The following is a 23,912-nucleotide window of genomic DNA, read 5'->3' as shown; positions in this document are numbered from 1 at the left end:
GGACTCGATCGTAAAGCTAGCGCTGAAGCGGTCACATACGGAGGAAGCCAACTTAGGCTGCGCTATCGTATACCCCAGAAGCCTCTGAATCTTTTCAGTGGGACCCTTTCTCACTTCAACACCAGTTGAACACATTCTCACTGGAGAGACGTGTTGGACCGAGTACCTCTCCAAAACTGAAAAAGAGATACTCAGCCCGTGGGCGAGATTACTCTCTTCCAGTTGACCTGAAGACCCAACGGGCTCTGGAGCACTCGAGGGGAAGGACACCACGTGTCCTTCAGGTCAAAGCTGCAGACCAATCTTGGGCCAAGATGGTCACGACCCACCACCTAGTAGCACGAAGAACGAGTTTACAACTGGCCTTCGTACCGGCTGGAGGAGCGGCTATATCAAATCCTTCGCCAGCAGGATAAGATAAGCACGCACAAGTCAGGAGCACTGCTCAACACTTGGTGTGAAGAATATCACTGAATTTTCAGGAGCACGTCTGCTCAACACCTAATGTGATGTTACTATCACTGACTTGAGCGGGGTAGCCGAGCCTGAGGTGGGGCAGCAAAGTAGAGATAGTGGTGTTAGTGTGCAGTGCAACACTTACCTGTCTCCACTAGCGGCAGGGGACGTGAGAAGGCGGATGACCGGGTCCTCGAACGCCCCAAGCTGCCTGTTGGCGACCAAGGGAAGCTGGGGGATGTAAGGCTATTATACAGGGTCACATCCGCCATACTGGCCCACTTGGGACTCAGGAATAGAAAAATTGCTCTTTTTCTGAATATGTGGGTACCGCTGACCCCGTTTTTATAGGGGCCAGCGGCGGAACAGACACACACATAACAAAAAACTCCAGCCGGCCCTCCAACCAGCCAGAGGGAGTGGATCGGCGACCACTCCACAAGCAACTCTTCCATCCCTGAGAGCCCGTCCAGGTTCAGCGTTTTCTTTTGCGCTGGAGCTTACCACCTGGCTTGGCAGCGCCTGGAGCGGGCTGGGCGCCCCTTCCGCGGCCAGCTCCGCGCCGGAACCTGGGTGAAGGCTGCTGCGGTGGTCCGGCGGGAGCTGAGGCGGCTGCAGGCGGACGCCCTCGGCGACGAGCAGGTGGAGGATCTGACCTCGGGGGGTGGGTGAAGGCAGCAGCGTCCCTCCGAGGCAGGATGTGCCGGATGGCCTCCGTCTGCTTCTGAGCTGTAGAGAACTGTTGGGCAAAGTTCTCCACAGCGTCGCCGAATAACCCAACCTGGGAAATGGGAGAGTCCAGGAACCGAACCTTGTCCGCATCTCTCATATCGGCCAGGTTGAGCCAGAGATGGCGCTCCTGGACCACTAGTGTGGACATCGCCGAACCCACCGCGTGAGCTGCAACCTTCGCCGCCCGGAGGGCGAGGTCAGTTGCAGTGCGGAGCTCACCCATGAGCTCAGGGTCCGAACTACCCTCGTGCATGTTCATGAGTGCCTGGGCCTGGTGGACCTGGAGCAACGCCATGGCATGCAAGGAGGAAGCGGCTTGCCCACAAGCTTTGTAAGCCTTGCCCGTAAGAGCGGACGAGAACTTACAGGCTTTAGAGGGGTGACGAGGATCACCTCTCCAGGAAGCGGCCGCCGTTGGGCATAACTGCATCGCAACGGCCCGCTCCACCGGAGGGATAGCCTCGTAACCCTTCACCGCTCCCCCATCAAGGGTAGTGAGGGGGGAGGAGCTACTCAGGCGGTTTCTGGCAGAGAAAGGTGCCATCCATGCCCTCGTAAGCTCCTCATGCACTTCAGGAAAGAAAGGAACCGGGGCGGCGGACTGAGAACCAGTTCGGCCCGCCCCGATATACCAATCATCCAACCGAGACGGCTCGGGACACGGTGGAGGGTTCCACACGAGCCCTACCGCCTCGGCGGCCTTTTTCAGCATAGCTGACATCTCTGGATCTGGCTCGGGCAACACTGGTCTCCCGGAGGGAGGCAGTGCAGCCGAGTCATCATCTCCAGAGTTCAGCTCCCCCTCCGATGCTGCGATTGACAACGTATCCCCTGGAGGGGCCCCAAATGACACGGCTGGCCCGTCCATTACAGAGGGACCAGCGGGATCAATGGGGAGCTCCACCGGTTGCGGTGTGAAAGAGGAGTGAGGGACCCACGGGGCGTGGCCGGGCGGATTACCCCTCACTGTGATCCTCAGATCACCCAGCTTGGACGGCACCCCAGTCCTCCTCTGGGAAGGTAACCCAGAGGAAGAACAGGGGCGGGGCCCAGAGGTGGGGACTGCACCAACGCTTTTAACGAAGGCGAGTCTAGATCTCAACACCGAGATGGACATTTTCCCGCAGTGAGAACATGCCTCATCCACGAAAGCTGCCTCAGCATGCTGTAAGCCCAAACATGCCACACAACTTTCGTGACCGTCAGAAGGGGATAGTGCCAGACCGCACCCAGAAACGCACGGATGGAATGGCATCTTGAAAAAGACGCACTCACACCCGTGTTGCTCTTTTAGGAAATGGGACCGTCACCAGTGCCGGAGCACACAGGGAATGACCGCGGCAAACACTGAATAGTCTTTCAACTAACAGTGAAACACTCACTTCTCGCCCTCTAACCAACCGTCAACACACAAACAAACAGTAGAAATTTGGTGCTGTTAAAACAGCAGTTGAGAGCTGAGAAGCTCGCGATCACCGCTGCACAACGCTGTAGAAACACCAACACTGGAGAGGTCTTCCCGCAAGAACACCGACACACTCGCTCGTTGAACACAACAGCACTCTTCAGAGACATCAAAGACGAACGGCTCCGAAGCGAAAGGCAACTAGTGCTTGCATCCACTTCCGTATTTATACCCGCGCCGCGGGGGCGGAGTGTGTGATGCAAATCACGCACGCCAAATTCCATTGGCTCGTTCAATAGTAATCGAAGATGATAGGCTGCCTAGCGTGATCCCATTTCAGTCGCGTCGACTACGTCCGACGTTATCGACTGAAAGGGAACTTTCAGGAACGTGAGACATAATTAGATTATAAACTATAATGCCTTTTTTTTTGACTATCTTTTAACAACATTTCTTCCAAGTCTGAAGTAGTGGGTTTCGTTAATACATTGTTTTGACTTGTTCTTATAAAACTCCTGAGTTGGAGATATTTAAAGAAATGTTTTTTATCAAAGTGAAATTTATCTAGTTATTCTTGAAAGGTCATAAGTATGTCAGAATTTGGCAAATACACATCTCGAACCATTCTCAGTCCCTTGGTTCCCTTTCTTAGTCACTCCGAGTTACGTCGGATGACGACGAATGGGGGTTTCGCTCGATAGGTGTCGATAGGTGTTCTAAACCTATCTACTTTGAGTATTACAAAACGAGCCAATGGCGATGAAATGCCATGGGTCTGCGGAATTTGCATAGCGTATCTCCGCCCCCCCGCGTGGGTATAAAAGGAGAGACGCCGGCAAAGGCAGATCATGTTTTTCGCTTCGGAGCCAAGATTATTTCTTCACTCCACAGTCATCTCTGACTTCGCTCTACGAGACGAGCTTCTCTCTCCGGTGTTGGTGTGACGGCGATCTGCAGCGAGCTCACAGTGCCTGCTGATCTGTGCAGTGATCTGCCAGTGTGTGTGTGTCTCCCTGTGCACTTCAACATCGCAGAGTTTTTTCTCCTCTCATAAAAGAGCTCGCACGCGGCACGTCTTTTTAAAGACGGCTCGCCCGTGCATTTCTAGTTGCAGCAGACTGGTATCGGACTCTGATGGGCACGAGCGCTGTCTAGTGTGTTTGGGCTTTGATCATGCTTGAACAGCGGTCGTGGATGACTCATGTTCTCTCTGGGAACGTGATCATCGCGTCATATATAGGTCGAGACTCGGTGAACTCGCAAGAGTGAGAGTCCCCTCATCCACCACCCGATCTTCGGCTGGTGGCCAGGGTGACCTGAGGGAGTTGGTCTGGAACAAGGCGCCGACTCTGTGTCCACGCCCCAGCCCCCACTCTTTAATGACGGTGCCCGCTAGCGAACTGATGATTCCACGAGTCTACCCTCGGCTGGCCCGTGTGTTTTCATTTGAAGCTACAGAGGATGATGCTGTGTCTGTAGCAGCATCACTAGGTGGGCTTGATTCTTTTGGAAATGACGACTCGTCACAGCTGCCACCCTCTGGTGTGCATACGGCTGTGCCTGAGTCTGATCCGGAGATGACGGCCATGCTTTCCCGGGACGATTGGTTTTTGGGTGAGGCCGCCGACGCGTTCACGGCAAACCCCAATATCTTTCCCCCCGGACGTGCATGATGAGATCACGGGTCCTCTCGTTGGTCTCATCCGACTTTCCTCCCCTCAGGGGCCGCTGCCCATGGGTACACTGGGGTTCCCCCGGTGGAACGCTCTGTTGCCATGCTGCTGTGTCCTCAGAGTGCTTCCCGGCGCAATCCTAAGCACCCGTCCAAAGCCTGTAGTTCTTTTCGTCTACACTAATCTGTGGCGAAATCCTATAGTGCCTCAGGACAGGCAGCTGCCTCACTGCATCCCATGACCGTTCTGCTGGTCTACCTGACCCAGATGCTCAAGGACATGCAGGAGGGCGGGACTGACCCGAGGAATTTGCATAGCGGTTGCTCTCCGAGCAACGAAAGTGGCTGTACGCTCTCAGTGTCAGGTGATGTTCACCAGTCTGGGGCTGACCGGTCTGATGTGCACGATGTCGGGCGGACCCGTCTGCTCGACACCCCCATCACCCAGGTCGGCCTCTTAGGCGTTGCTGTTGAGGGCTTTACCCAACAGGTCTCAACCGCCCATGAGCAGACTGACGTTGATTCTATCCCGACGGCCCCGCCGTCCGCTCAGATCCCTCGGTCTGCCCACCGCGGAAGGCGCCCTCCCACGGCTCCCACCCCGCCCGTTCAAAACGGGCCGGCTCTGGAAGCAGCAGGCGGACGCCACAGCCCTCTCCAGTCCCGCCCCCCTGCTTAGGCCGGGTTAAGCGGCGCTCTTGAGATGGGCTCCTCAGAGATGGGACTCAGTTGTTTCGAGGAGTTGGTAGCAGGACCACTCCTTTCCCCGGTGGAGGCCGGGGAAGAATACATTTTCTCCAAAGAACTGACTCTCCCGTATCTGAGCACACAGAACCGGACGACAGTGCGCGACGCCCCCGGGCCTCGCCGCTCTCATCCCTCTCTGTCACAGAGTTCTCGGACCGCAGTGTGCGCCGCCCCCGGGCCTCGCCACTCCCGTCCCCCTCTGTCCCAGAGGGCGCGGACGACAGTGCGTGCCGTCTCCGGACCTCACAACTCTCGTCCCCCTCTGTCGCCAGACCCCTGGCAGAGCAGACCCCCGTGGAATGCTGGTCCTTCCCTGGTCTCTTCTGTCAGGACGCGGAGCATGACCGGGCCCCTGCACCGGGCCGCTATGCCACCCACGCCTGGGCCGGTCACTCCGCTTCGCTGCCCGAACTATCAGGCTCGGCTATGCGATTCAGTTCGCACGGTCTCCTCCCCGCTTCAGGGGAGTCCGCTCCACTTTGGTCGGTGGCTATGCCCCTGTCATGAGAGCGGAGGTTGCTACCCTACTGGCGAAGGGTGCGATTGAGACTGTCCCTCCAGCCGAAATGAGGTCCGGGCTTACAGCCTGGACCTACGCATCTGAACCGCTCCCTTCACAGTCTGCCGTTCAAGATGCTCCTGGACAAACGCATTTCTGGATGTGTGCGGCCACAGGATTGGTTTGCAGCGATCGACCTGAAGGATGCCTACTTTTATGTCTCCGTTCTCCTTCGACTCAGACCATACCTACGGTTTGCAGTCAGGGCGCGGGCATATCAGTACGCTGTTCTCCCATTCTGGCTAGCCCTGTCTCCTCGCGCCTTCACAAGGTTGTTGAGGCAGCCCTTGTTCCTCCATGGGAACACGGGGTTCGCATCCTGAACTATCTCAGTGACTGGCTGTCTTAAGCTCACTCCTGAGACCAGGTTTGCGAATACAGGGACCCAGTGCTCCGGCACCTAGCTCGTCTGGGCCTTCGGGTCAACTGGGAAAGGAGTAACTTTGCCCCATGCAGAGGAGCTCGTTTCTCGGTATGGACTTGGTCGCCTACTCCACTCAGCCATTGCTGACTTGCCTGAGACTATCAAGCGCAAGAGTGCGGTTCCACTGAAGTTTTTTCAGAGGCTCCTGGGGCATATGGCATCTGGTGCCGCGGTACGCCGCTCAGATTGCTTCATATGAGACCGCTTCAGCTTTGGCTTCGCGACCGAGTCCCGAGGTGGGCATGGCAACACGGCACCCTCTGAGTACCAGTTACTCCGACCTGCCGTCAGTACTCACCCCGTGGTCGAACCTCAGTTTTCTATGGGCCTGAGTGCCCCTGGAACAAGCTTCCCGGCATGTTGTTGTCTCCACAGATGCCTCTTCCACGGGCTGGGGCGCCATGTGCAACGGACATGCTGCCGTGGGCTCCTGGATAGGACCCCAGCGCCTTCTGCATGTCAATTGCCTCGAGTTGCTGGCAGTGCGCCTTGCCCTGCACCGTTTTCGCACGTTGCTCAAGGGTCAACACGTACTAGTCCGTTCAGACAATACCGCGACAGTAGCGTACATCAACCGTCAGGGTGGTATACGCTCCCGCTGTATGTCGCAACTCGCACGCCACCTCCTCCTATGAAGTCAGAAGCACCTGAGGTCCCTTCGTGCTATCTACATTCCGCGAGATCGGAACCTTGCAGCCGACGAGGTGTCACGGTTTCGCCCATCTCCGGCGAATGGCGACTCCATCCCAAGTCGGTCCAACTGTTTTGGGACCAGTTTGACCTGTTTGCCTCCCACGACTCATCCCGTTGCGCCCTGTTTTACTCCCTGACGAGGGTACGCTCGGCACGGATAGACTGGCGCACAGCTGGCCGCGGGGCCTACGCAAATATGCGTTTCCCCCAGTGAGCCTTCTCGCACGGACCCAGAGCAAGATCAAGGAGGACGAGGAGCAGGTCATTCTGGTTGTGCCATACTGGCCCACCCGGACCTGGTTCTCAGAACTGTTACTCCTCGCGACAGCAACTCCTTGCCCAATTCCTCTGAGGAAGAATCTCCTTTCTCAGAGATGGGGCACCCTTGGCACCCTCGACCCGATCTTTGGAGGCTCCACGTGTGGCTCCTGGACGGGACGAGGCAGGTTTGAGTACCCTGCCACCAGCGGTGGCGGCTACCATCACTTCCGCCAAAGCATCGTCAACGAGACATGTCTATGCGTTGAAGTGGAACCTCTTCGTCAACTGGTGCTCTTCTCACCGAGAAAACCCCAGGAGATATTCGATCAGTGTCGTGCTTACTTTTCTGCAAGATGGGTGGAGCGAAGGCTGTCTCCCTCCACCCTGAAGGTGTATGTGGCCGAAATATTGCCGCATATCACGAAGCAGTTGAAGGTAAGTCTCTGGGGAAGCATGACCTGATCCTCAGGTTCCTGAGAGGAGCAAGGAGACCGAATCCTCCTCGCCCTCCTCTCGTTCCCTCTTGGGACCTCTCAGTGGTGTTAAATGCCCTGCAGAGGGCTCCCTTTTAGCCTTTGCAATCAGTTGAGCTTAAGTTCCTGTCAATGAAGACAGCGCTCCTGGTTGCATTGGCCTCCATCAAGAGGGTAGGGGACCTGCACGCATTCTCCGTTGATGAAGCGTGCCTGGAATTCGGGCCGGGTCACTCTCACGTGATCCTGAGACCCCGGCCTGGGTATGTGCCCAAGGTTTCCTCCACTCCCTTCCGGGACCAGGTGGTGAACCTGCAACCTGAACCTGAACCTGCAGACCCAGCCTTGGCACTGCTCTGTCCAGTACGCGCTCTCCGCGCTTACGTAGACAGAACGCAGTGTTTCAGGACCTCAGACCAGCTCTTTGTCTGTTATGGTGGGAGACTAAAGGGAAAGGCTCTCTCAAAGCAGAGGTTGTCCCACTGGATAGTGGACGCCATTGCTTGGCTTACCAACAGCAAGGCCGACCGTGCCCCCTTGGGGTGACAGCCCACTCCACCCAGAGTGTGGCTTCCTTTTGGGCTCTAGCGCATGGTGCCTCGCTGGCAGACATCTGTAGAGCTGCAGGCTGGGCGACACCCAACACATTCGCGCTCAGGTGTCTTCGCTTGCTCGCCACTCCACTCCACGGACTGGATAAGTGCGATAATTCCTCAGGTGAGTCTCCTCTCTGAAGCCCTGAGTTCCTCCAGCACTGTTGACGCTGGCGCCAGTGTCTATTGCCTGTGCGTCGGCTAGGTGCCTCCGTGTGCATGGTTCCTCCCCTGAGTAACCCCCACATGTGTATTTCCACTGTTAGCCTCCTTGAGCATGTGTCTTTCCCTCGGCAAGCCACCTTGCCTCTCCTGGAGTTGAAAGTTGCTACCCCACGGGCTGGTCACTCCAGCGTTCCTCCATATGTAGCCCTCCGGCCATATGTGTATCCTTAAGTCCTCCCTACGGGTAGGCATGCTGCGACATATTTCCTCTGAGATATGCTGCCCAGTGTACCTTGGTATTCCTGTGTTAAGTAGGACTCCTTCGTCCGTGCCAGTATAACGACAGGGGGATCAGACTTTTGCAGGGCACTGGAAGACAGCTGTGAAGGTGGCGTGATTTCACAGGGACCCCCATTCGTCGTCATCCGACGTAACTCGGAGTGACTACGAAAGGGAAATTCTCGGTTACGTATGTAACCCTGGTTCCCTGAGTAGGGAACGGAGACGTTACGTCTCCCTGCCAATTCCGCTGTATCGCTGGGTAGACGCCTGAGTTCAGTCTCGGCTCCTCAGAAAAGACATGATCTGCCTTTGCCGGTGTCTCTCCTTTTATACCCACGCGGTGGGGCGGAGATACGCTATGCAAATTCCGCAGACCCATGGCATTTCATCCCCATTGGCTTGTTTTGTAATACTCGAAGTCGATAGGTGTTCTAAGCGAAACCCCCATTCATCGTCATCGGACGTAATGTCTCCGTTCCCTACTCAGGGAACGAGGGTTACATACGTAACCGAGAAGTTTTACATAACTTATATGTTGCGTCTGCCTTGCCTGGTGGAAAAGACTGGTTGCCCCATAATGGATTAAATTGAGACAGACAGTGTGGATTTTTCGAAAGTGTCTTCACATCACTCCATACTTTTATCATGTTTTTAAGGATTGGGTTTTTAATTTCTCTTAATAGTTTTCTTATTGTATTTGAATATATATATATATATATATATATATATATATATATATGAGGGAAGAGGTAAATTCAATCCTTGTGATTCCATTTCTATCCAATGTGATGAATAGTGAGTATAATAAAACATAATAGACCTTAGCTGCGCAGCCCAAAAGTACAGCTTAAAATTAGGACATTTCAAACCTCCACGTTCATAGGGCAAGTACATTAAAGACAAACGAAGTCTTGCCCTTTTATTATTTCAGAGAAAACATATAAACATTTTTTTCATTTGTGAGAAAAAAACAAGAGGGGTTGGAAGGGGAATATTCTGAAATAGATATAGGAGCTTTGGAAGAATGTTAATTTTTAAATGTTAATTCTACCAATTATAGATACTGGCAGCGGCATCCATCTATCAACTGAATTTTGTATTCCTGTTACTAAAAGATTGTAATTCACCTCAACTATTTTTTCTAAACTTGGTGAAATCTGTATCCCCAAGTACTCAAATTCTGTCACAAAATTAAACTGTATAACATCTGGGATTGCGTTTGCTCTTTCATGTTTATTTAACAGTAAAATAGAAGACTTGGTTTTATTGAGTTTGTAACCTGAAATTTCACAAAATAACTGGATGACTTCCAGACTGATCCGTATTGATGGTTTTAGATTCGAAATAAATAAGATCACATCATCTGCGAACAGAGAAATCCTATGTTCAGTTGGTCCTACTGTAATTCCACTAAGTTGGGGATGGGAGAGTATTGCAATTGCAAATGGTTCTATTGCTAACGTGAATAATAAAGGCGAGAGCGGGCAGCCTTGTCGGCATCCGCGTTTTATTGCTATCGGTTGAGAAATATTTCTATTAGTTATGTTTTCAGCAGTAGGGCTGTCATATAATATTTTGACCCATTTAATAAAATTGTTACCACATCCAAATTTTTCTAATACCCGGAAAAGGTATGGCCATTCGACCCTATCAAAGGCCTTTTCGGCATCCAATGATAGAAAAGCTGTATTTGGCGTTTCTTTTTTACAATGAATAATATTTAATAATCTCCGTACATTGTGGAAGCCCTGCCTTCCCGTGAGGAATCCATTTTGGTCTTGATTTATTACATAAGGGAGAGTATTTTGTAGTCGTTTTGCTAATAATTTAGAAATAATTTTCAAATCTGAATTCAAAAGACTAATGGGTTTTAGATTCTGACATTTATCTAAAGGTTTTCCTGGCTTAGGCAAGAGAGTAATCAAGGCTGTATTTAATGAAGGAGGGAGAGAATTCGATTGAAAGATTTCTTCAAACATGTCCAATATAGGTGCCAAAAGTTTATTTTTTAATCTTTTATACAGATCAATAGGAATGCCATCAGGCCCCTCTCTTTTCCCAGATTTCATGCTGTCAATGGCTTGTCCAATTTCTTCAACTTTAGTCAAGTTACTGTATGTAAATGCTACGCAATGGTATCGCTCTTCACAATGTCGGACACATAATGGTAGGTATGTAACGATACACTTGCAACCGGTTGAAAATCGATAAAAATGTTTGACGATTCAAGTCGGTTGAAATGTTAAACGAATCGCGATACACGTTTTAAGCAGGGGCGTTTACTGTAGCCTACTGCGAAGTTGTGATCCTCGCTTTACAGGCACAATTGCAGCAAGCACACACTGGCGCGAAGCTAGCGAGTGTTTTCACTTAATTTATGGAACTTGAGCTTGTGTGAGCCAAGCTCAACTTCTATAGGAATGGACTGAAAACGCTCGGTTTGCTCCGCTCGCGCCGCACCAGTGTGTGCCTCACTGGTGTGCACGCGGCGTCAAACACATGGCGACGGCAAGGTAGATATATGACTCATCAAATCAGAGGTGTGGCGGCATTTTGACTTTACGTAGACTAATAATAATCACCACCGTGAGAAGCACAAGTCACCTCCGTTTTCATGTAAAAGGCATTAATACGACAAGTGCGAGAGCCACGGAGATCACAATGTGCATCAGTGTTTCCGTGGCAACCAGGTGTTGTATTTATTTTACGATCTCTTTCTCTAAATTTGTACATGGATATATATATATATATATTTTTATATATATGATTTATTGATGGTTATGGCATATTTTTCTAAATGTGTGTTTTTTTTTAACTCTTGCTAGTGTAATGATACAAATTATAACAAAATTAAAACCCCTCTAAATGTGGTACTAATTTTACTATGTATTTTACTTAGTGTGGGAAGGTACCAGTGTCCACCCTCTTGACCAGACAGAAAGACTGAGTTGAAACAACCTTGAAGGGATTTTTTTTAAATTTCAATGTAGTTTTTTTATTTGACAAATATATTTCAAAATGAAAATGAAATGTGCAGCATTTTGTCTGAGAAATAATAAAAGGGACACTTTTTCATTTATAATTTCTTAAATTAATCACTTGTTAAAAAAATCGTGAGAAAATCGTATCGTGAAACCAGTATCGTGAATCGTATCGCATCGTGAGTTGAGTGAATCGTTACATCCCTACATAATGGTAATTAATATGATTACCTTTTGGCTTAACTACAATTTCTGGATAATCTGGCTTCTCTTGAGACTTCACTGCTTCAGAGAAGAGTTAATGATATGCTAAAGCCGCCCCGCACGATTGGTTGCAAGGTAGTTCCCTTTCGAGGGAACTCGGACTGCGTCGAATGACACTTTGGGGGAACGCCCTTAGCGTTACGCATCTGAAGTATGAACGAAACTAATCCAATCCTGATTGGTGTTGCGTCATGACGTAACATGTGACGGCATACACGGAAGCAACGCCGGCACACAACACAGTTAGCTTTTTGCTCTTCAGCAAGCGCTCTGTGTCAAACTGTCTGTCCTATTTGGTGTTGTTTGTCCCACAAGAATTGTCCTAAATAAAGGTCTGCAAGAAAAAAGAAATTGCAATATAGAATCTATAGTGGCTCGGATCTCTCGTTTGCCGAGGCAGCGCGTAGATTACGGGTCTACTTTGCAATAAAGATTCTGTATGTGTGCGAGGCATGAACAGTCAGCTCCTGAGGGTGCTGGCTGTGTTCATTGAGAAATATCGCGACGCGCACAGCCGTGCGTTTTCGGGTGTTTCAGCCTCGCGCCTGTTGATTTTCTTCTCGAGAGATGAAAACCAAATATATTGTGAACGACTCGAATCTCGCGTTTGCCGAGGCAGCGCATAGATCTGTGATGGCGCAGTGGATAAGACACATGCCTTTGGTGTGAGAGACCCGGGTTCGAATCCACTGTGAGACACCAATGTGTCCCTGAGCAAGACACTTAACCCCTAGTTGCTCCAGAGGCGTGCGACCTCTGAAATATAGCAATTGGAAGTCGCTTTGGATAAAAGCGTTAGCTAAATGAATAAATGTAAATGTATATCCGTGGGCTGTCGGATGTTTCAGCCTCGCTCGCACCTGTTGACTTTCTTCTTGAGGGATGAAAGCCAAATATATAACGACTCGAATCTCGCGTTTGCCGAGGCAGTGTAGATTACGAGAACCTAGCCTATAACACAAAACAGTATGTCTGATAATTATGGCTGCATTTAATTTTAAGAAATTAAAATGATGACATTTTATCTGACTTTAAGGAAGTTAGATATTTTAATTCAGCCTACCATTCAGACTGTGTTTCACAAATACAGTGTTTATGGCTGCATTTAATTCTGAGGAATTAAAATGATGAGCAGCGAACGCAAGCTGCTCTGTCTGCCCCACAGGCTTGCGGCCATGCTTTGTCCCTTCTGCACATCAAAAATCGTTTTTCGATTTTTCCCTGCCGGTCCTCCGCTACAGGGTATCGAAAACGAGACAAAAGTAGCAGGGCTATCCCCCCCCCCGTGGAGGGACGAGCGAGAATTGCTCCTCCGCAGAGGCCTCAGAAAATCGAATACCAAGCTGGTGTACAGAGCGTGAGGTGGATCCAGTTAACTGCCCAGTGGCTTCAGTTCTGGAGTTCCTCCAAGATCGCTTTTCAGCTGGTCTTACCCCGTCCACACTCAAGGTGTACGTGGCTGCCATTGCGGCTTTCCACGCTCCTCTGGGTGATGGGCCTCTGGGGAGACAGCAGTTGGTCGTACGTTTCCTCCGTGGGGCTTGGAGGATGAGACCTGCGGCTCGTACCAGGGTTCCCACATGGGACCTGGCAGTGGTTCTCGAAGGGCTGGCCGAGGCCCCCCTTCGAACCACTGGAGTCGGCTGAGGCCAAGAACCTTTCCCTGAAGGTGTTTTTTCTGTTGGCCATTACTTCTCTGAGGAGGGTAGGAGATCTCCAGGCGCTCTCTATATCTTAACGGGTGCCTGGAGTTTGCTCCAGGCGACATTAAAGCCATCCTACATCCTACAAGCCATGCAGGCTTTTCATCCTCCACCTCACGTGACGGCGGATGAGGAGAGACTTCATCTGCTCTGCCCTGTCAGAGCTCTAAAAATTTACATTCAGAGGTCCTCTTCATGGCGGAAGTCAGACCAGTTGCTGGTGTGTTTTGGGTCGCCCAAAAAGGGTCTTCCCGCCTCCAAACAGATCATCAGCAACTGGATTGTCCATGCTATTTCCTTGGCCTACTAGGTGCGCAATCTGCCTTCACCTTTGGCCGTGAGGGCTCATTCAACCAGAGGCATGGCGTCCTCTAGAGCCCTCCTCTCGGGGGCCCCAATCCAAGAGGTCTGCGATGCAGCAGGATGGGCCACCCCCCACACCTTTATTAGGTTTTACAGTCTGGACATCCCGTCTACGCCTGGCACTCTCGTGCTCTCGTCCTAAGTGTGCCTGTGAGCAGCTTCACACTAGGACAGGCAGGGCGCGTTGTGGCATAGTGGGTACTCGTTCCCCCAAAGTGTCATTCGACGCAGTCCGAGTTCCCTCGAAAGGGAACGTCCTCGGGTTACGACTGTAACCCTTGTTCCCTGAGAAAGGGGACAAAGACTGCGTCCCTTCGCCACGCCTTCCCCTGCCTGGGAGCGACTTGCTTCATCTCATAAGCTAACGCTGTTGTGTGCCGGCGTTGCTTCCGAGGATGCCATCACATGTTACGTCATGACGCAACACCAATCAGGATTGGATTAGTTTCATTCATACTTCAGATGCGTAACGCTAAGGGCGTTCGCCCAAAGTGTCATTCGACGCAGTCCTCGTTCCCTTTCTCAGGGAACAAGGGTTACAGTCGTAACCCGAGGACGTTTGTGACGTAAGAAACACCAGAGATTTCAAACCTCGTTTTTGAAACAGTCTTTAAATCACTGCAGTTTTAGGGAGAAAATACTCAGCAATTGTGTTGACTTATGAATTTGCACATAGTTTGTCTTATAGCATATTAAAAACACCACATAGACATATAAACAACATTAAAAACTTGATTTTCACCACGGGGGAACTTCAAAGGTAAAATGTGGGCTTATTCATCCTGTCTAGGCGGTTAGCCTGTCTTTTGTGATGCTTGAAGCTCAATCAGATTAAGTTAGGGGTCATATCTTCATTGTGACTGGTTGCTCAGGGATCAATCAGTAACCAAACCTTACTATAAAAACAAACAAACAAACAAATATTGGTTTAAACCCAACACCATGTGATGTCCATTCCAATGGACCCAGGTTAGGTGTGTGGCATTCAAACTGTAAATAAAAGGTTATTCAGACACGATATTTCCCTTTCAGTCGCTCATGTTCGACGTAGTCGACGTGTCGACTGATTGGGATCACGCTTAGGGAGCCTGTCATCTTCGAGTACTGTTAAAACAAGCCAATGCACATTGGCGTACGTGAAATGCATCACACACTCCGCCGCCGCGGAGCAGGTATAAATACGGAAGTGGATACACGCAGTAGTTGTCTTTCGCTTCGGAGCTGATCGGTCTTCAAGTCGATGTCTCTGAACAGTTTTGTTATATTACAACGAGCGAGTGTGTCGGTGTTCTTCTGGAAGACTCTCCCAGTGCTGGTGGTTCTACAGCGCAAGTGCAGCGGTGATCGCGAGCATAATTTTTGTGTGTTTGTAGACGGTTGGTTAGAGGCCAAAGACGTGAGTGCTTCACTGTTTCAGTTCACTGTTCAGTGTTGGCGCGGTTATTCCCCTTTGTGCTCCGGCACTGGTGATGGGTCTCATTTCCTAAAAGAGCAACACGGGTGCGTTTGCGTCTTTTTCAAGATGTCATTACATCCGTGCGTTTCTGGATGTGGTCGTTTCCTGTCCTCTGACGGTCACAATGGTTGCATCACGTGTAAAAAAAAAAAGAAAAAATAATGTATTTATATATGTATTAAATATTTATATATTCAGCACGCTGAAGCAGCTTTTTTGGATAGTTCATGTTCTCATCACGACTATCGCGGTGTTGAGATCGAGACTCGCCTTCATGCGTGAAGATGGAGTCCCCAGTACCACGCCCCACTACGGCACCATGTGGGATGGGTGATTAGAGGATCATAGTGAGGCTTCCCCGCACGGTAACCAATCCCTGTGGGCCCCTCACTCCTCTATCACACCACAGCCAGTGGAGCCCCCGTTGAGCGCGCTGGTCCCTCTGTAATGGAGCGACCAGGAGTTTCATTCGGGGCCCCTCCAGAGGAAATGATGACTTGGCTGCGTTATCTCCCCCTGGGAGTGTAACGTCGCCCGAGCCAAATCCAGAAATGTCAGCAATGCTGAAACGGGCCACCGAGGCTGTCGGGATCGAGTAGAATCCTCCACAGTGTCCCGAACAGTCTCGGTTGGATGATTGGTATCTCGGAGCGGGCCGCGCTGGTTCTCAGCTCGCTGCCCCATTGCCTTTCTTTCCCAAAGTGCATGGAGAACTTACCAGGTCGTGGATGGCTATTTGAGACCCTGGCCTGATATATGCCCAAGGTTCCTACCTCTCCTACGGGACCAGGTGGTGAGCCTGCAAGCGCTGGACCTTAGACCAGCTATTGTCTGTTACGGAGGCAAGTAGAAGGGAAGGCTGTTTCCAAGCAGGGGTTGGCCCACTACATGTGGTTGCCTTCACCTTGGTGATTTTACAGGGTGCACATGCCCACCTGGGTGGTGAGCTCCTCCCAAGTGAGTGTATTGCTCCCTCCTAGGCGCTGACACAGAGTGCCCCGCTGAACAGATGACAAATAGAGTTGGGGCTGGCGACACCTATCACGTTCGCTAAAGAAACTAGCCTATGTGTCAAACCGCTGCTTCCCGTGGGTTACCTTCATATGAAGCCAGTTTCACTGTAAGCCCAGTTCAAAGTGTTGGCTTGCTGGGCCATTCCCCTCCTATGGACTGGATACGTGTGCAATTCTCACTCCAGTAAGTTCCCCTTATTAGCCAAACCCTGTCGAGTTCCTCCATACCCTTCGGCAACGGACGTGGTGGAACATCCGAAGCCAGTCCTATCATTCGTGTGGTGAAACCTGTGTTAGGTTGGGTCCATATGTTGTGATTCCTACGGCGATACCATATGTGTATTCTTCCACGGTACGGCTCCCTGGGGCGAGCCCGTGTCTTCCCAGGCTCTGCCGTCACTTCCGGTTGAGTCTCCCCCTGTCATAGGCTGGAGCCACCCCAGTGACATTCCATATGTTGTACCGCCCGGTTATCCGCCCAGTCCATATGTGTATTATCCACATGTTACCTCCCTTCGGGCAGGATGTGGCTTCCACAGCATATTCCTTCCCAACGAAAGAGAACGCTTTCCCAGTGGTCTTGTGGAACAGCAGTGACTTCCCTGGCCTAAGCCCTGTCCCATCTCCGAATAATGCGGCGTGGTCACAAGGCTTTTGTCTAGGCGCTGGAAGGTGGCAGCACTAGTGGCGTTTTAATTGGGATCCCAATCAGTCGACACGTTGACTACGTTGAACGTGAGCGACTGAAAGGGATCGTCTCCATTACGTATATAACACTCGTTCCTTGAAGGAGGGAACGGAGAAATAGTCCCATCGCCACTAATGCTGGACCACAGCTGACTTTGAGTTAAGCTCGGCTCCTCAGCGAAAAACAACTAGTGCGTACATCCACTTCCATATTTATACCCGCGCCGCGGGTGCGGAGTGTGTGTTGCATTTCACGCATGCTAATGTACATTGGCTCGTTTTAACAGTACTCGAAGATGACAGGCTCCCTAAGCGTGATCCCAATCAGTCAACATGCCGACTACATCTCCATTCCCTCCTTCAGGGAACGAGGGTTATATACGTAACCGAGACGTTTTCTATTGTTCTAAAACATAATATTTTACATTTTATGTCAAATATGGGGCATTAGGAGTCCTTGTGGCTTAGGAAATATATTAAATGGGTGTTTGGAGCATCGCCTGTGGGAATATTCAGACAATTTAACTCTGAATGTGCTGTTTTAAACTTAAAATTGGGGTTTAGGTAAAAAAAAAGAGAAAAAAAATCACAGAGAGTGTCATTAAAATAACCACGTCAACTGCTATCTACTCATAATAATGCTGGGGCAGGCAGCGGTAGCACTGGTTTGAAGTTGAAAAAATAACCCCTGGGCTATCTGCACCGCTATAAACCATTTACCTGTTAACTTCCTGTAAAAATAACTATATTATGATAGATACCATTACCGTGATAATATTTTAGTCATGTCACCCAATCCTAATGTGCAGCTAGGTAAAGAAAAAAAAACACGTCCCGGTTGTGTGTGTGTGTCCGCGGCTGCCCGACAGTCGGACAGTATTGAGTGTGAAGTGTGTCATATCCCAGGCATGCTAGGAATTATGCAGATTTCAGTGCTTCTTTTACCCAGTGGCCTGCGGCACCTCATTTCCCCTTCTCTCTCTCTCTCTGTCTCTCTCTCTCTCTCCCTATCTCTCCTCACTGTCTGATTCTTATTCACACACAACACACCCCACCGGATGAACTGTGAAGAAGTGCAGCGTGTGTGTGTGTAGATGGGATCGAGAAAGAGAGAGAGAGAGAGAGAATGAAAGAGAAATCAAGGGACAGTCTGCCAAAAATTGATGCTATTCAGGAGCGGGAAGAATTGTGTCTGACTTTGAAGGGAGAGTTGGCCTGCAGATTTAATGAGGACACACTGAGTTAAACTGCAGGGGGAGAGAGAGACAGAACGAGAGTGTAAAATAGATTTTTAAGAGCACTTTAAGAGAAAGAGTAGAATTGCCTTATGTTTGAGAAAAGCTTTACGATTTTAGTGTTCGAAATGAATTGAGAAAGGCTGAAACCTCAAAGGAGGGAGCGAGAGAGGAAGAGAGATAAAAGAAAAGTAAGGATGTTGCTGCAAGCTGTATAATGTAACTCTGTAGCACCAGAAAGACCTTAGGTATCAGCACTTTCTCACTCTTGAGGTGAACAGCGAAAAGTGTGTTTGAGTGAATCCTATGGAGCTGAAGAAAAAGGTTGAAAGAAAGAGACAGAGAAGGAGAGAAAGAGAGGGGGTTGGTCCAGACTCTCGCTGTGTGGGGTGTGTATGATGGGTTTCCTTCATCTTTCAGTTCTTTGGTATCTGTGTGCTGTTATTCACTTCATGTATGTGAGCATGTGAGAAGATGGAGACAGATCATTTTTCTGATGTCTGCACACAAACAGAAAGTTAAAAGAGTGTCTGCCTATAAGAAGTTAACAGCAGTAAAATAAACTGACAAGAGTTAGGTCATATCTAAGAAATATCTTATGTGAACAAAAAATTTGTACATTTATGGATTTATAAAATGTATAGGGCTGGGTTAAAGTACAGACTTCCCAATTAACTGCTAACTTAATTTGAACGATCCCGATATTGATTCTTAAATTCAGCAAGTTCAACCTTTTTTCAGTGTATGTTTTAATTGTACAGTTACTTAAACATATTTGTATTGCATTCTGCTGAACTAATGCACTCAAATGCATAATTTAGGCCGTTGTTACTTTTCAAAATGAATATTTTTCTTGCAACGATGTGTTTACGCACCACTTCTCAGCAGCAGTGTCGAATCTTTGCAGCACGGCAAAAGAAATCATGTCTTAACTGACTTGTGAACATGAATGCACAGTCGGTTTTGAATGTGATGCAACAAAAACACTGTATAAATAACAGCAAGAAGCATATTTCTATTGAGTTTTCCTTGTGTGTTTCATGCAAAGACAAGACATACAACACGATCACTGTAGCCCGATTCACAAACAAATGATGGTTCTTTTCAGTGAATCAAAACAAACAGCGTGACCAGTGTAACCTGACTCTTTTGAGCTGGTTCTTTTACTCAATTATGGTTGTAAAAAAATATCAGTTTTTAAAAGATGATGATACCTGGAATTTCACATGATGGTAAAATGGACAACTGAATATATATATACCAAAATGTATATGATTCTAGTCGACAGCTTGTGAATCAAAAACAAATTAGGGAATCTGCATTGATACTAGGGCCTAAAAATGCAGTGAACATGAATGAACCCTATTTATTTTAAGTATGTATTTGAAATCTGCTATTAAAAGAAATTGCAAAAACATAAAAGAGAAAGGAAGTTAGCTCTGAGAAAAGGTCAAGCATCATTTGTTTGCAGAAACCACTAGGATTGATATTTTGTTTCTAATGCAGTGACATTCATACATTATGTGTGAATTATTCTTAATACTTCTTTAGATCCACCGAATGTAAATTTGTAAGCGTGTAAGTGTGTGTGTTTTGTTCACCTGGCTGATGTCCATTCGAGAGTCGCAGCTGATTGGCTGGGAGGAGGTGAGTCCGTTTGACCCAATGACGGTTGTTATCACTCCATTGTCATCAATCTTACGGATCGTTGATCCGTCAACAAAGTAAATGAACCCATGTTTGTCCACTGCGATACCTGCAGGACAACAGGATACACACACAGTCATTTCTCTGTCTCTTTCAGTTTTAATGTGCTTTATTGGCGTAACAAATAACTTTACATTTGCATTGCCAATGCAGTTACAGCTTAACGGCAGATGATGAGGAATGGTGCACTGAAGAAAGATGAGTTTCACTGTCTCAGGCAGTATATTCCTCTGTGTCTGATCATTCTGTTCACAGAATCTTAAATATATGCAAATTATCTTATATATGCAGATTTATGCGAAATGACATCAGATATGCAAAAAATCTGGTATTTCTTTTCATTGTTCATCCAATTTCTCTTTTTCATTTGTCTTGTTCTATTCAAATGCTTGCAAATCACCTTGAGCTGTGCAAGTCAACTTGGTTTTACATTTAAATCGTGCTGTGCACAAACATGCATTGTTAAAGTTTAATTAAAACTGATCTTTAGCACAAATACACCTCCAGGCCACTAACATTATGAAACAATCGCCACCCTCATTGCTGTCAAAGACTTCATTGTTCTTTAATAGTATTGTTTATTTAGAGACGTCTGTTCCACGGATCTTTCATCATTTTGCAATTGTAGTCCAATTTTGTGTCTTAACATTTGCCAGCCTTATCAAATAATGAGTCAAGAAGAGAGCTATAGGGATTGTAAATCGACTTGACTATTACAAACCAATCAACAAATTATCAAATTATATACTCTACAATTTGGTGATTTGGTTTATTTAAAAATTGCACATGAGAAACAGGATTAAAAAAAATAAGGCAAGGACCAACATAAAGAATAGATGTACTGTATATCTGTCAAATGGGCGAAATTGTGAAGAGAATTATGAATGTGTATTTCAAATAAAAAAACAACAACATCGTGATAGACAAATATATAACTTAAAATTATTAATTTGGATATTTAATTTATGAAACAACTATTCAGTTATAAAAGGTGTCATTTTCAGTTTTGTACAGAGGTCTTAAGAAAATTTATCTTAAGTAACTTTTGTTTTTGTATCTTTAATATAGATTACATTCTGTAAAGGAAGTGATCCTTTTTGAAAAAAGGGTCAGTAAAACTAAACTACATCTTTTTCAATTAATATATAAAATATTATGTGTAATTATTATGTAATTGTGTATGAGAATCGAAATGAAAAATCATGATGAACAAACATGTTATAAAAATCACTGCTGATAATCAAGCTAATTTACCACACTGAAACTGAAGGTCAAGTCTAGTGCATTGCACTGTGGGATACAGTATTCTGTGCGGTGTCCTCTGGTTGTATACTGCTCAGTTTGGTCACCATGAAGTAGTAAAAGATGTAAGGTGATACTGTTTGTTATATGGAACACCTCCTCACACATAAGCACTGAGGTTATGATTTTTTTTTGCTGCATGTCGCTTACTGATATTTTTGTCCCCCAGGGGGATTTCACTCTGAAGTGGGAAAAGGCTTATATAACCAGCTCTCTCAAACATATCAGAGTTTGTTATGGCAAATAGCACTGTGTGTACGTGCGCGTGTTTGCGGCTTTCCTTTCCCATCTCTAATTTGCTCTCTTTATTCTAGGTCTCTCCCTCTAATGAGAATCACAGAGATAAGCAGACATATTGGTCTGTTCTCACCAAGTTGATTTACTCTCTCTCAAATACACACACACACGCACGCACGCACGCACGCACGCACGCACGCACGCACGCACGCACACACACACACACACTTAAATGCTTTATTTGGATTCACAATTAAATCAGATAATACTAACAGGAACCACATATTTTTGAAGTCATTTTACAGCAAGAAAATCTGCCCACATGATGCATTTCAAAAGAGCACCAGTAAAATGACAGTTCACACATATCAGTATGGATAGTGGTAACAGCGCCTTCTCCATATGGATAAATGCCTATAATAGACGACACAGAGCAGTACTTCACTAGTTGCATTGCCTGTTTCTTTCCTAGCCCACACTGTAAAAACTGAATACGTGCAGTTGCTCCCTTGAGGAGCTTATTTCTACATGCCATGAGCCTTAAACTTGACTTAAACTTTAACTAATGTAGTCGGGCTGACTCAATCATATTAAATAATATTTTTACTTATATTTTGGAGCAAAGAACGTATGCATGATGTAAGACTACCAAAAATTAAAGCAGCAGTTTTTATAACCAAACACATCGTTTCACTAATGTAGCAGTAAAATAATTCTCTACACCTAATAAACAAACTACAGTTGGTCCAAAACGCAGCAGCTAGAGTTCTCACTAGAACCAGAAAGTATGACCGTATTAGCCCGGTTCTGTCAACACTGCATTGGCTCCCTATTAAACATTGTATAAATTTTAAAATATTGCTGACTACTTACAAAGCACTAAATGGTTTAGCTCCACAGTACTTGAGCAAGCTCTTAACACATTATAGTCCGTCACGTCTATTACGATCTAAAAATTCTGTCCAGTTGATAATACCTAGAATATCAAAATCGACTGCTGGCGGTAGATCCTTCTCCTATTTAGGACCTAAACTTTGGAACAGTCTTCCTAACATTATCCGGGAAGCAGACACACTCTGTCAGTTTAAATCTAGACTAAAAACACATCTCTTTTACCTGGCATTCATGTAGAACATTATACATTTCTATTATTCAAATCAGTTAAATGATTATTAGGCTGCATAGATTAGGTCAGGCAGAACAGCGGACACTTCCTATAACACCTGATGAACTTGTTACATCATAAGAAGAATGGCATCTACGTTAATGTTAGTCTTGTTGTTTATTCCGAGGTTTACTGAAGTCACCCGGATCCGGGCCGTATCCAGATCAGATGGTGGACCTGCGCCTGGACCCATCCACAACGCATCCCTGAAGTACCAGCCTCATCAGCCCTGTGAAGGCCTCATCAACACGACAGCCATCGGCACTGATCCTCAACAAACTCGTCTCCATACCGGCGTGAGTTTTGAGGTGAGGTGCTGCAGGCCACTGGGTAAAAGAAGCACTGAAATCTGCATCATTCCAAATTCTGTACATAATGAAAACCAATCTATTTTAACAGTTTCACTACTATATAGGACAGAACCGGCTAGTTGTCACAACACAAGTGCTAACTAGAAAAGTAAAAAATAAAAACATATTTTTCATAATTATTCATTTTTAATTTTTAACTTTATAATAATTTTGACTTGTGTCTTCATTATGACATCTCAATTTGAACTGTCATATATGTATCTTTTTATTTCATAATTATGCCTTAGTATATCATTTAAAATTTTACCACATTTGTAAGAGCATGTACAATACAGTAGTTGTCATGTGTTTCTTCTGTTGTATATTTCATTTAGTAATTACTAATTACAGTTTTTGTTGGCCAAAATAATATTATGATATTTCTTTTTGAATTATGTGCTGCATTATTGTTTTAAATGTTTAAATTTAGTTGATAAGCCATTAAAAAGTATGTGATGGCAGACTGCCACTATGAAAACAAATCTGTATCAATTTTCCTGGACAATAACAGTGGAAATGTTCAATTACTTTTTTTTTTTTGTGGCCAAGACTTTGATGTATGTCCCTATAGAGAAACTGACTTTCAAAATCAATTCTGAGATATATTCACTTGAGTAAATACGCTTTATCCCCAGTGTCACCTGTTTTTGTTGACTATCCTAAAATGGTACACAGTTCTTTAACTTTTTAATCTACTATTTGGTTATGATGAGCGGCTTTAAATGCTGAGTATCCGTTCAGACTCTCTCTTTCCCTCTGTGCAACAAACAATACAGATCATGTTGTGCTGTAAACCAGACACAAATTCACATGAACACACACTCACATGCACTACCCTTGTTGCTGAAATTTCATCTGCCTCAGTAAGCCTGTTTACAAATGCATCTTGTTATGGGTGCCAATTACGAGGCATATTACCCACTTAACGAGCATAACAAGCTTAATTATTTATTCTGCCTTTCGGAGGGGTATACCTCCCTCTGCCCT

The 23,912-nt window shown here is 47.1% G+C and overlaps 1 protein-coding gene across 5 annotated transcripts in view; it reads right to left on the bottom strand.

The window, feature by feature from the left end:
* tenm1 (teneurin transmembrane protein 1) overlaps positions 1-23,912 on the bottom strand; it is a 212,099-nt gene that overhangs the window by 39,974 nt on the left and 148,213 nt on the right. For all 5 annotated transcript variants that reach the window (XM_077241257.1, XM_077241256.1, XM_077241259.1 and 2 more), the window contains one exon: positions 19,766-19,920. In XM_077241257.1, coding sequence (XP_077097372.1) covers positions 19,766-19,920 — 155 coding nt within the window. The remainder of the gene's footprint in view (positions 1-19,765; positions 19,921-23,912) is intronic.

The sequence above is a fragment of the Siphateles boraxobius genome, unplaced genomic scaffold (assembly GCF_051911475.1).
Source record: "Siphateles boraxobius isolate OS27281-9 unplaced genomic scaffold, OSU_SipBor_1 24, whole genome shotgun sequence".
Lineage (NCBI taxonomy): Eukaryota > Metazoa > Chordata > Actinopteri > Cypriniformes > Leuciscidae > Siphateles > Siphateles boraxobius.
Note: the sequence above shows the minus strand (reverse complement) of the source record. Positions and strands in the feature narration are given on the sequence as shown.